We start from the raw sequence: 13,764 nt of genomic DNA, 5'->3' as shown, positions 1-13,764 counted from the left end.
TGAAGAAGCTGAGATCCAGAATGGTTAATTAACTTGCCCAAGATGACGCAGGTCTCAGTTCTAGGTCTTCTGATTCTAAAGTCAATATCCTTTCCATCCTACCAGTTCCCACACTGTAATGGGTCTCAATGCCTCCTTCTATTTGGCCTATGAGCATGATGACTATGTCTCATGAATATAACCCCATGCACAAGATATGTAATTCACAGCATGGTCTGACTGACTCCAGAGCCCTGGGCACGAACATTCTACAAGGACATCAGAAATGCCCCTTGGGTCAGCTCCAGTAACCACCTATTCTAGGAATATGAAGATCAACCACTAGCGGGAGGCCACAGCTATCTTCTATGACTCAACCTTCATGGACATCCTGTGAAGAGAACAGGGCTTGGGAATTAGGAAGCTCAGATTTTAGGTCTGGTTTTAACACTTACCATATGACTCCAGGCAACTTAATTCCCTGTCTAGATCCCCGTTTCTGCCTATGTGAAATAAAGGCCTTGGACCAAATAATGTTGAATGTCCTTTCCAACTATGACATTCTGACGATTTCTCAAACACCCATAAATTACTTTAATTAAAGCCATTATGAATCTATCATGTCTGAAGTTTTCATCCCTTCTTGGTCTTGCCTGACTTGTTCCTGCAGCCTGGAGATGGAGTGGCTATTACTTTAAGGCCAAGAGGACATGGAGTGAAAATAAGAAACCTCAACCTCCCTATCCTCCCCCCACCTCCACCATATCCACAAGACCAGTGACATGGAAAGAGGCAAACAGAGAGGGGAAGCCACATGGGTTTGTAAAACAACATGTAATATGCTAAAGGCTCGTCATTCCTTCTGCCACAGAAACCAAGCCAGGATGCATAAAGAAGAAGGGTCCAGGCTTCTGTGGGGCTGCTGACCACAGGTTGTGCCTGGCAAGGAGTTTTCCTGATCCCTTAGGTTTAAAACTAGACTGGGCCAATTGCACTTATAATCCATTCTCGGTATTCCACACAAAATGCGTCATTTACATACCCTTCTATCTTCCCCCAACAAATCCTTTGTCACAGAGCTCAGGGTACAAGTGTCTCACCATCACAGAGTCCCATTGACATGAAAAGGAGCAGAAAGTAGAGGGCAAGGATAGCACATTACTCATGAGTCCTGGTACTTAATGTTGAGGATACTGAGAAAAACCTGACCTGGTTCTGCCACTTACTAGTAGCTATTTGGCTGTAGGAAAACCCATTGGCATCTCTGGGTCTCAGTTTCTTCAACTGTAAAATGGGAATAATAACCTTTACCTTGCCTGCACTGCAGGGATGTTGTGAGGATTGAATGAAATCAAGGATGTAAAAGAGCTTTATGGCCAAGGAATATAAAATATCAGCCTGAGTTATCATATCATCACTTTTGTTAATATTATTTATATTTATTCATGGGCATGCGGGCCAGCACTTGGTTTCACAGGCAGCTCTGTGCTATTTGATTTCTCCATTGCTCAACCTATCCCCATCATCAGGTCCCTATTCTCCAAGTCCCCATCCCCAGCATCTCTAGTCTTGGTCGGACAGTCATTTTAAAATCCTTGTTACCTTGGAGCCATCAGGGCCAGGCCTTCCTGGAAATCCTTTCCTGCCAAGTTGACCCTGAAAAACAAAGGTGATTTGGGAGGAGGACAAAGTCAAGGAAAGAGGCATGACTGAAGCCCCCTGGTTGCTCGGGGTACCTAAGAATAGTCCAGGCACATGAAGAGTGATAAGGGTCAGAGAACAGACCCTTCATTTAAAAAAAAATCTATCTATTGATAGCAAGAACTCTAAAAATGTTTTAAAAATTATTTTTAATATCATTTTATTTAAATTTTATTTAAATATCATGATATTTATAATATCATTTTTAAAAATTTTGATTTACAAATTCTCTCTCTCTTTCTCTCTAGCCCCTCTCCTATCCACTGAGAAGATAAGCAGTATGATACCCATCATCCACGTGAAGTCATGCAAAACCTATTTCCATATTAGCCAGAACAGACCCTTAACATGGGCAGTTAACAGAGGACTACCAGGTCATGATGAGAAGATATTCAAAATGGACTTTTGTTGGTCTTGTAGTGGCACAGTAATATGGTAGAAAGGGCCTTGGATGGGTGCTGATGGGTCCTAGATTTTACTCCCAGTTTGACTATTTGACGTAGTCAAGCATTGCTTGGGCAAACCATTGCACCTCCCATTGTGCCTCAGTTTCCCCATCTATTGGATGGGGATCATAATATCTGCCATCTCTACCCTACAGATTGTTGGGAGGGTGAAGAGAAGGGGAACAGATTGAACAAAGCTTTGTAAAAATTAAAGTGGGTTAGGGAGAGGGGCTGGACCTCTGATTTAATTGATACAGAGAACTCCTGATGAGGAAACTTCCTCTACCCTCTGCATGTTGGTACCTTCTCTGCACCTCACAGGCACTGAGTTGTCAGGAATACAGAGAAACTCAATGACTTGCCCAGGGTCATAGAGCCAGTATGCATATGAGGCAGGATTAAAAGAGGCCCGGAAAAAATAATAAAAGGCTATTTCAAACTTTAATTAGTTTGTGCAATTACTTGTCTAACACAGGGGGCTAGATCATATTACTGGTCAAGGTCTCCTCTGGGCCTAAGATCTCAAGGGATTATTGGCTAGGCCAAGGTTAGTAAACTTGGCATCCTGTCATCAGTGACAGGTTTTTTTAGCTTTTTCTTGTGCTCTTACACACACTGGCTAAAGCTTATCCCCAGGGCTTTTGCCTTTCCTTTTCCATCATACCTAACTTGGAACTACCAAAACCCCACGTGGCATAGTGACCAGGACACTTACCTCTAACCCAGGGGATCCTGGTGGCCCTGTTGGTCCTTCATCTCCCTAAAGACCAGGGGACAAAAGAGGAAAAAGAGATGGAGAGCACAAAATCAGGGAGCTCCATCAGCTTCACACCAGCACAATGACACAAACTTCCTGAGTCCAGTTTCCCTCTTTCCTTCCCCATGGTTACTGAGAAGCCCAAGGAGAACAGGCTCGTGAAGTACTTGGAGCATCTCTAAAGGGAAGGGTGGCATCGATCAATTTATGTGCTGAGCTATTGAGGGGCAATCGCTACCAGCTATTGTGTAGCTCCATCCTGAAGACAGTTAACTGGGATTTGAATAAAGAGTAATCCTTTAAAATAGCCCTGAAACAGCCCGTGGCCCTAAAAAAATAACGAACCTAGGACATTTTGTCTCAGGAGAGCATAGCCTTGACACATTTAGCCTCAGGAGAAAGGAATCACACCATCTGATGCCCCTCTTGGCTTCCAGGTTGTAGATTTCTATTGTAGATTAGATTATCTTTTAGTGAGCCTAGGATCAACCCCCACCTAGAGGGAAAACTGTAGACCCCAATGGACTAGAAAGGAGAGCAAACTCTTACTAGAAACATCTAGGTGAATGTTTCTGATAAGTGCTTTTGCAGAGTCAGTGTGTTAGACTCAAGTTCCACAGGCCATATCCATACCTTTGAAGCTTGTGTGGTCTACCTGGCTACATAACATATGCCTAACGCTGGCCAGTTATCTACAAATTGTGCCGATGGTCAAAAGAGTGTGGATGGCACAACGCAACACATCCTACCAATGGGAAGGGGGAAAAACATGACAAAACATATAATGCTGAGTAGGTAATAATACCGTGTAGGTAGTTTCAATGTGAAGGACATTATAACTGATATTTATAAAACAGTAAATAAGTATAGTGCAGCTAGATGGCACAGTGGACAGATTTCCAGGCCGGGAGTCAGGAAAACTCATCTTCCTGAGTTCAAACCCTCCCTCAGACACTTCCTAGCTGTGTGGCCCTGGGCAAATCACTTAACCCTGTTGGCCTCAGTTTCCTCAGCTATAAAATGAGCTGGAGAAGGAAATGGCAAACCAACTCTAGCATCTTTGCCAAGAAAACCCCGAATGGGGTCACAAAGAATTTGGACACAACTGAACAACAAAAACAAAAAAAGTACAGGCCACTGAGCTAAAAGTTGCAGATTATACAAAGATACACAAGACAAAATCCCTGCCCTAAGAAGGGGAACTGTATTTGAGAGTATCACCAAAGTTTGAAGAAGGAGAAAGGATATGCTGTAAAATGAACCCCAGACCCCTGTTCACAAGACAGATGTTTTAAACAGCTAAGCCACCAGTACTATCACACAATGCCAAGACCAGAGAAGAAATCTGCATGACAAAACTACTGCATTGAGGGTTTCCTTAGGTTTTAAGAAGGTTCTGGAATGTGCTGAACTTCCCCATGAATACTTGGGAAGAGAAATGAATTTGAAGTCAGAGGACTTCACTCTGGCTCCACTACCTACTCCCTATACAATCCTGGGCAAACCATAGCATGGTGCCTTGAAAAGTGCCATTTGGACTGAAAGGACCTGGTCTGGATCTTGGCTCCACCTGTGTGACCCTGGGCAAGTCATTTTATCAGGCTAGTTTCCACAAATGTAAAATTAGGAGACTGGACCAAGTAACGTCCAATGTGTCTTCTTGCTCTAAATCTGTGATCTTAATCATTCTAGACTTCAGTTTCCTTATATGCAAAATGAGGGGGTCTCAGACATCCTCTGATATCTTAGCTCTCATTCATGTCCAATCCTCTCCTCATATAGAGGTCCCACCAGTTCTGGGTCACCTATTCCATGCTGCTCCTCATGTATAAGCTTCCAGGAAAACCACCACCAAATAGCAAAGCAGCCTCTCCCAGAAATGGCACAAGTGGCTTCGGATCTTGCAAGGGGCTCTGAACCAAGCCAGGGAAAGGGGATCTGTAGCAGCAGGATGCCTGTATGTGGTTGTAGGAAGACAAGATTCTCCCTGACTCCTTAACCCAGTGCTCTATATCAGGACTCACCCTAGGCCGACATAGAAGAGTAGGAAAGGTTCTGGAGAGTGAGAAGACAAAGCAATGTAAATGGAAAGAACATCAGATTTGAGCTAGAAGACTTGAGTTTGAATCCTGCCTGTACTGTTCAAAAGTCTTTTTTTTCCCTTCTGAGCCTCAATTTCCCAGAGAAGGCAGGACTCAATCCTAGGACCTTAGATTTAGAGCCAGAAGAGACTTTAGAAGTCATTTAATCCAACTCTTTCATTTTATAGACAAGGAAACTGAGGCCTCAAGAAGTTAAGTGACTTACCTAAGGTCACACAGGTGGTAAATATCAGAGCCAAGATTTGAACCCAAATCTTCTGATTCCAAATCAAGGGCTTATTCCACTGCCCAGTGCTGTGTCCTGTCAAGATGATCTCTAAGATCCTTTTCACTTCCAAATCCTCCAGTCCTTTTAGTCTCTGGAACATCTGCTTAATATTCATAGACCATAGTAGACTGTCCCCCAGCAGTCCTCAAGCCAATGGTTTCTTCATTTGCCTGAAAGCTATCTCTTGCTTTCTCTTCTCTATTCTTTCTCAATTTTTTCTCACTGAACCAAGTCACATTAGGAGTGGAAAGTGAAGAGATTCTCAGAAAAAAAATAGTAAGAAGGTTCTCTAGTAGGGGTGGGGGGGAAAGATTGAAGAAAATAATGGGATCCGTGAGCTTTTAGACCTAGAATGGACCTCAGAAGTCCTTTATGACATTCCTGAAAAGCAGTTATCCAGCTTGTTGAAGATCTCCAGGGATGAAGACCTCAAGATATCCTGAGATAGCAGTGTTCCCCAAGTCCCTGCTTGGAGATATCCCATCCCCAACCCACCATTATCCACGTGTCTCTAATATGAATACTGAACCCCAGCCTACTGGGCCTCTTCCCCAGTGGCTTCCAGGCACAGTGAGGGAAGGATTCCAACCTCCAAATGCCCACAGCCAAGCACGGCCAAGAGCTCAAGTTCAGAGACAGGGAAACATGCCAGGGAGGTGACTCCAGGGAGGGCAGCAGATGGAGCCAGGCTGTCTCACCTCCTGCCCAAGCTCTCCTCTCGGTCCTGGTAAGCCTCGGGCTCCTGGCTTGCCCTGAAGAGAAGAGAAAAGAAAGGGGTCTCAGAAGATCGGAGCCTGTACTCCAAGGGACCATTGACACAGACAAGATGCCTCTAGCCTTCTAGCACATGCTACCACGGGACAGCATCCAATATCAATTCCGCCGTGGAGAAAACTCTTGGAGGGCCCTCAATGCAAACATCCCAAACCCAGGATTGAGCCAGAAGAATCTCCGGCCATTTTCCCCCGCATTTCCACATGCCTCCTCCTCCCAGCTTCCCTGCCCATCTCGCTCAGCTGTTTCCATCTAAGCACAAAGCTGCTATTGGCCACCAACTCACCTTCGCACCTTCTGGACCATTCTGGCCTGGTGGTCCTATATCCCCTGGGAATCCCTACATGGAAAAAGAAAGGCAGAGACCATGCATGCATGACCGACATTGGACATAACAAGCAGGATCTAGGGGGAGGTAATGCCCACCCTATTCCTCAAACACAGCACAGAACAACACTGGACTCTGGGTTAACCTCAGCCAGGACACGTCCCCTTCTTCGAGGCTATTTTGAATTTTGTGTCCCGAGGAGGGGGTGGGGGAAGCGGTGGGACACTTGGAGATGCCCTTGATTTCCTCGAATGAGGATTTGGCCCTTACATTGCTAATCAGTGGCTGGCACTCACACACATGTGCTCTTACTGATGAATCAAAGTACTCCCCTCTCCACAGGAAAAGGGAGGGGAAAACTGAAGAGTGATGACACGCCCGTCAGCTTCTGTCTGCAACTAAGCTGAATCCTGTCCACTCCACCCCAGTGGTCAAGGACGACTGAAAAATACGCCCTACCATCCCATGGAAACAAAGAGGGATGCAGGAGCTGCTGTTTGGGTTCTTTGAAGAAGAACCCGGTCACAGCCAAATGCCAGGACGCTGATGAAAGGGTAAGGCTTGTCGGCCAGCCTTGGAGAAAAGCTCTCAGGTACTCACAGAGCCTCCTCCTTGGGGACCAATGAAAGGAGATAGGGCCATCAAAAAGTGGCTGAGCCTGGCATTCTAAAGATAGTCCTGCTCCAAGGCCAAAGTCAGCATTGTGATGGATTAAATGTCCCAGCTAGTGGGCCCTGTTTGGATGCCAGGTGGATTATGGGGCCAGGAAGGAGATGCTTGCTAAGCCCAGAGTGGTGCAGGGAGCAATGGCATCACTTCCACTGGCCCTGCACCATACAACAAAAGGCTACACCTCTCTCCAGAGCTTTCCAACCCCCTTTCTTAATCAGGTATCTCCTGCGGCCATGAAGGTGAGACTGGAAGATACAGACACATCCTAGTGCCACAGGAAACATTCCCTTGTCCACAGGGCTCCCCAGAGGCACGGCAATGAGAATCTTTGGAATGATTCAGGAAGCTAACTACAGCCAAAGACCTTTTGTCTTGGACAGCGAGAGGCCTCACTGAGAGCCAAGTACAGCAGGTCAGGCTGCTGTTGGGCTCGGTGGGTTCCTGAGGCCAGCCTGATTTCAGCTGGGATCTGACCGGGACCAGTCAGGCCTGGGGCTCCCTCTACTGAAAGATCCCTTGTTCTGAGAGCCCTGAGGAGACTAGATCCATTTTTTCCCTCAACTTCCTTCTTTTACTCTCCACAGTTCCCCCAGATCCCCAGCCTACTAAAGTCTCAAGGCCCTGATATAACATTATTAAAAAGAGGGAGGAAAAACACCATACCGTTGGACAGGGCTGTCAAATTGTATCAGCTGCATCAAAAAAATCTACCCACATATGCTGTGTACATGATTACAGGGCTCAGGAGGTATTCAAAGAGAGGGGACTTGGAAGTCTCAGGACATAACTCTACATAACTGGCATCTCTGAGCCCAAGCACTCTGTGAATGACCTATAAAGATAGCCTTGATCTGATGGAAAGAAGGAAAGACTAGATCTCTTAGCAAGTTCTCTCCAATTTAAAATATCAACCCCTCCCTCCCCCAACTTCCAACAGCACACCTGCCAAACAATGCTTTGGGGAACTCTGGGGGACTCCCCAGCAACGGCCAAAGGTCAGGAGCCCAAGGAGGAAAGGAGTCAGAAGGGGAAAAAACAATACCTCACCATCAGAGTTCTAGGACATAAATAAACCAAGCAGCCACATACCTCAGGGCCTGGAGGCCCAGGAAACCCAACTGGTCCTTTGTCACCAGATTTGCCCTAAGGGGCAGAGAAGACAGGGAGGGAAGAGGTGAGTGCCAGACACACAGTCTCCCAGAAGCCACAGTCCCCCAGGTAGAAGGTGGGGGATGTTAAGGGGCAAGAGATTTGGAAACAAATGAAGAAGGCTTACTTACTGGGGGACCTGGCTTTCCTCGAGCACCTGGTGACCCCGATGTTCCCTGGCTCCCCTGCAAAGCACAGACCAGTGACATTAGGAGAAAGAAGAGAATTTCAAGGAAAACATCATTTGGCCTTGGTGGGTCAACAGCAGGTGCACTCATTCATGAAATAATAGTAATAGCTTATATTTGTATAGCACTTTGGGGTTGCAGAGGGCTTTACAAACATCATCGGAAAGAATCTTCTTTCCTCAACATTTCACACAATGCCTGGCTCTTAGTAAGCTCTTAAATCCTTGCTGACTGACTGACCCTCACAACAACCCCATGAGTATACTTACTTGATGGATGAAGAAACTGAGGCACAGAGGGGTATACATTCAATTTAATTAAACGCTCGCTGTGTCCCACAGCACACCTTGGTGCTGGGTGAAATGCAAAATTCACATAACAGTCTCTTCTCTCATGGAGCTGACAGTCTGGTAGAGTTGAGGTTTAGAGGCCAAGCACAGATCTGTCTGCCTTGGGTGTCCACGAGGGCAGTAACCCACACCTAAACATGCATATGCCTCTATTGAACCTCACCTGTCTATATAAGTCAGGTTCAAAAAGAGGGCTGGCACTGGACGCAGGTCACTCCGGTTTTCTCACATGATAGCCTAAGATGGCGACATAAATGTCTTCACCATGAGGGTGCCAATGGCGGAGAGGGGCCCTGGTGACCCTCCTTTAGAGAAGCCCGAGAAAAGCATGAATAGCATGGGATGTTGGGTAGACATCTAGGTTAGAAGTCCACCCTTGGCAAAGACTGTCTGGGAGCAATCATTTAAGCTCATTTTACCAAGAAGCTCAATTGATTTCATTTTACTCTTGGCTTAAATCCAGCAAGAAAGAGTTTCATCAGGTTCCCAGAGACCTTGGGACAGTTGGCAGCAAAAGGTCAGAAAAGCCTATACATGCAACACAGTCCCCTAAAAAAACACAGAGGCCTTGGAATGAAAAGAGCAGGGTTGTAGTGTCAGCTGTGACACTTACTAGCCATGTGACCCTGGGAAGGTCATTTTACTTCTCTGAGATGTAGTTTCTTCATTTTTAAGATGGGGATGATAAATCCTGCCCTATCTATGTCACAGAATTGTGGTGAGTAATTGAATCATCATAGAACTGCAGATTTAGAACTGGAAGGGCCTTTAGAGAGCATTTAAATCAACTCCCTCATTTTACAAACAAGGAAACTGAGGCCCAGAAAGGTGACTTTTCCAAGGTCAAATGGGTAGCAAATAACAGAGTGATTAAGGCAGTGTGTAAACTGTACACACACACAAAGGGCTATTTTTCAGTACATACCAAGGAAAGTGTTGGGGAGAAATCTGTAGAGGTTTAGGAGGAGGAAGAGGTGGCTAATGACTGAGACTTGGAGCTGCTATCCCTGACTATACGACTTTGAACAAGTCATCTCACTTTACCAAGCTTTACTGTCTTGATCCATTATCAGGGTTAAAATGCTTGATGGGGATGCCAGGAATGTTTACAGCTGTATCTGGTGGAAATGGCATCCCCTGCCTCTGTGCCCCTTGGATACAAAGCATCGCTGCTGTTACCTGTGGAGCACCCTGCTTGTCACTCACAGCACTGTCCTTTTCCTCCCTAAAGGGGTGATTTATAGACAGGAAGTTACTGCGCCAGAGCTCAGCATTTCACTCTGGGAAGTGTCATTTATCCCCAGAGCCCAAGGGGAATTGTGAGACTGAAAGGCAAACAGCTCGGAGGTTCGAGGCACATTATCTAGGAAGGGAAGGAAGCCGAGTTGGGCACTAGCAGGAGGAGGAGGAGCGGAAATTAGATGCAGTTACCTTATCTCCTTGGAATCCGATATCTCCAGGCACACCAGGAAGCCCTTGCTCGCCCTGAATATACACCAGCAAAGAGAGTTACTATAGACCCCAGCTATGGCAAACTCCCATCCCCCCAACCCTCATCCCACTGCCATCAGGAGAGGGCTGGCAGGCAGGCCATGATGGAAGAGAGAAGGATGGCTCCCAGGCCCCACAACCTGGGGTCACAGGAGCATGACTGTCTCCAAACCCAGCCAAAGAGGGCCTGGCCAAACCAGGGCCAAAGAGATTTACTCTAGAATTCACACTAAAGACGAAGTAAATGAACTTTGAAAGTCCCGCTGCAGCTATGGTTGGCCCATTGGCCTGGCTGGGGCTGTGCTCAGCTGAAGAGTTCCTAATATAGAAATACCTCACAATGGATCATTAGAGATAATAGATCATTATCCAGTGCAACTACTTCGTTAAAGTCAGGCCCAGAATAGCTAAGGGATTTGCCCAATGTCACACAGGAGGTAGAAGAAGCAAGATTCAAACTCAGGTCTCCTGGTTCCAAATCCAGTCCTCTATACCACACTGCCCTCCCAAACCTAGAACAAATAGAACCTGTGTGTAGTTAATAAAAACAAAATCTCACAAGGGATCAGAGAGGTTATCTGTGCTAACAGAATGGGATGATCTAGTAATCACTAATGAAACGTGACTCTACAAGTATGGAGACTGATTTTTTTTTGTAACCAAAAGATTTGGACTTGGAATTTTACAATGGGAAGGGACCTTCAGAAACCATCTAGTCTAACCCATATCTTTTTCATCCAAAGGGTACTGGCCCCACAGTGTGGCCCTATACTTATTCTGGCAATGTTCTCTTCACTAAAACCAAGTCTGGATTTCTCTTTGTAAAATACCTTTGGAACTGGTTTTATAAGTCAGAAAAATCAGTCTCTTTACTTTGTAGTTGACTGCAATCAGGCCAAGAAGGGAAATGTGTATATTTGTATATGTGTGTATGTGTGTCGATCTATCAATCAACAAACATTTTTTTAAGCATCTATTATGCACCAGGCACTGTCAGCTTTGAGGATACATAAAAGAAGCAAAAGACAGTCCCTGTCCTCAAGGAGCTTCCAATCTAAAGGCAGACACAACATGCAAACAAATACATACAAAGCAAGCTATAAACAGGATAAATAGGAGGCAATTAACAGATGGAAGGGGTTAGAATTAAGAAGGGGGGGGTGAGTGTAGGTGAGGACATTCCAGAGACAAAGCAGTGTGTTATGCTTCCAATATTGGCCAGAAAATCAGATTCGTTATTTTATTTCTGAGAAGCATAGCAGATAGAGAGCTAACCTCAAAGCCAGAAGGAGCTGGGTTCAAATCCTGCTTCTGGTATCTTTGCCAAGAAAATCCCAAATGGGGTCACAAAGAATTGGATATGATTGAAAAAACTGAACAACGACAACAACAAAGATTAAAACCCTCCTCCCTGTTTTACAGTTGAGGAAATCGAGGCCAGAGAGATTTGATAATTTGTCTGAGGTCATATTAGGAAATGGTAGGGTCAGGATTTGAACCCAGCTCCTCTGACTAAAATCCAGCATGTCTTCCAATGCACGGTGCTGCCTCCCATGACAGGCAGATATTTGAAGAACTTTAGAGCCAAAAAGACTTTAGAGATTGACCTAGTTCAATCTCCTTTATCCCTGCCCCCCAAACGTGGAAACAGGCCCAGAGACGCAAAGGTCACACAGTAAGATCGTGATGGAGCCAGGCCTAGAACACACACTCCCAGGATGGCATTCTTTCTATTACTCAGACGATCTCCCCTCACCAGGAGCCAGAGTGGGTTGTAATGCAATGACACCCTTGGGGCCTACTGAGATGTGTGGTACAGTCTGCCCCTGATGGCCCCCGCTTCTATGCTTTCTAAATCCTACTGTTTGCTTTTGCACTTGTTATCTTCTCCCTCACTGACCAGCTGCCCCTCTTCTCACTTCCTGTCTGCTGTCAGGACCCCTGACTCCAGGAGCACCTCCATAGTGTGGTGGCAAGAAAACAAGGTTTAGGAGTTAGAAGCCCTGGCTTAGGATCCTGAATCAGTTTTCTCATCTGTAAAATAGGGTAGCTGGACCTGATCTCTTGGGTCCCTGCCAGCTATAAATCCTGAGCAGGAGGGAGAAGGTTCCATTCATTGGATTAGCCCCTCAGTGGGTTACACAGGGCCCCTTTCCTCCCCTCCACTCTGACATCCTTGCCACCTTGGTGGCAGGCAGGTCGGTAACTGGAAGGTGAAGGTACCTCTGGGACTAAGTATGTGCTTGACTTCATTCCAAAGCCAATGAAGCATACCTGTCTCTAGTCCAGGGGTTCTCACCTTTTGAATGAGTGTCCTGGACCCCCTCTGACCATCTTGTAAAGCTTCTGGAATCCTACTCAGAATATTGTTTTTAAATGTATACCCAAAAAAAGTATATAGGATTACAAAGAAAACCAAAAGTTAGCAAAAGCAAAGATGTGGGTTTTGTTTTGTTTTTTCCCCATCTGAAGTCATGGGTTTCCTGGAATCTAACCATAGACGCCTGGGGGTCTGGAGACACCAAGCAAAGAACTCCTGCTGTGTCACTATCTTTCTCCCTTCTAATCTGCTACTGTGAATAGGTTGGATGAATACTGGAGATGGGTAAAAGAAAAGGAAACCATGTCTGTGTTAAAGGCCTGAGGGGCTCTCTTGGCTGGAAAGTGCATGACTTCATTCATGAACATTGTGACATCTCGCCTGGTTGCTCAAAGGCATTTTTAAAAAAAAATTTTTTTCCTAGTTCTTTCTTAAGTTTATATAGGTGAGGTCTCTAGAAAATGACCTCCAGATACATGAGGTATTTTGCTACCTAACCTAAAAGAACCTCCCTCAGGCTTGCCCTGTCTCTCAAAAGCCCCTCCTCTATCTCACTTTTGTCCTTTCCAAAAGGTTAGGTTGGCCCAAAAGTCAGATAACCAAGATTGCACTGGACAAAGGAGCTTTGGGAAAACAAATTCCTGTGGTGGTCTAGTTCCTGGAAGGTGTCTCATGCAGCCTAGGCATTCTTAGGCCTATCAAGGGGTTGAGTTTTGGTCCACCATGAGCCCAGGGAGTCAAGAAAAGGATGGGGCAGCTCCATAGGGGTGATGGAGTTGGTATCAAATTACTAAGGCCATGACCCTGTAGAAGAACTCAGCTACTGATAAAGAAGCCAGGCCTTTAAAAAAAATTGTTTTTCCAATTTGGAAACTCCTATGTGGATTCCCATGTCCTGGTAGCCAAAGAGCCTTTTTTAGTCCAAATGTGAAATGGGCTAAGAAAAAATAATATTAAAGCTACCCAAGAAATCAGGAAAATAGATTTAAAAGGTTGTTTAATTGTTCCAGTGCTCAGCTCCAAGCCAGGAGGCAGAGAAAGCCAAGTGGTTGTAAGTAGGAACCTACCCAACCCAGGTCATGGAAAACCAGGGCTTCTGTATAGGACTGGTCACTGGGATAAAAAGGAACTGCTTTTTTTTCATTGGAAAAAGCCAAAGAGACCTCTAGAAGGCTCCAACTTATTGTGGGAATCTGAATATACCTGAATTACGGAAGAAACAACTCATAAGATCACAGA

The 13,764-nt window shown here is 45.5% G+C and overlaps 1 protein-coding gene across 3 annotated transcripts in view; it reads right to left on the bottom strand.

The window, feature by feature from the left end:
* The window catches only part of COL27A1 (collagen type XXVII alpha 1 chain), a 242,693-nt gene that overhangs the window by 108,053 nt on the left and 120,876 nt on the right, over positions 1 to 13,764 (bottom strand). For all 3 annotated transcript variants that reach the window (XM_020965661.2, XM_020965662.2, XM_020965665.2), the window contains exons 17-23: positions 10,146 to 10,199; positions 8,308 to 8,361; positions 8,117 to 8,170; positions 6,314 to 6,367; positions 5,952 to 6,005; positions 2,842 to 2,886; positions 1,582 to 1,635 (exon numbers count right to left, since the gene is read on the bottom strand). In XM_020965661.2, coding sequence (XP_020821320.1) covers positions 1,582 to 1,635; positions 2,842 to 2,886; positions 5,952 to 6,005; positions 6,314 to 6,367; positions 8,117 to 8,170; positions 8,308 to 8,361; positions 10,146 to 10,199 — 369 coding nt within the window. The remainder of the gene's footprint in view (positions 1 to 1,581; positions 1,636 to 2,841; positions 2,887 to 5,951; positions 6,006 to 6,313; positions 6,368 to 8,116; positions 8,171 to 8,307; positions 8,362 to 10,145; positions 10,200 to 13,764) is intronic.

Source organism: Phascolarctos cinereus, unplaced genomic scaffold, assembly GCF_003287225.1.
Source record: "Phascolarctos cinereus isolate Bilbo 61053 unplaced genomic scaffold, phaCin_HiC Scaffold_2;HRSCAF=192, whole genome shotgun sequence".
NCBI lineage: Eukaryota > Metazoa > Chordata > Mammalia > Diprotodontia > Phascolarctidae > Phascolarctos > Phascolarctos cinereus.
Note: the sequence above shows the minus strand (reverse complement) of the source record. Positions and strands in the feature narration are given on the sequence as shown.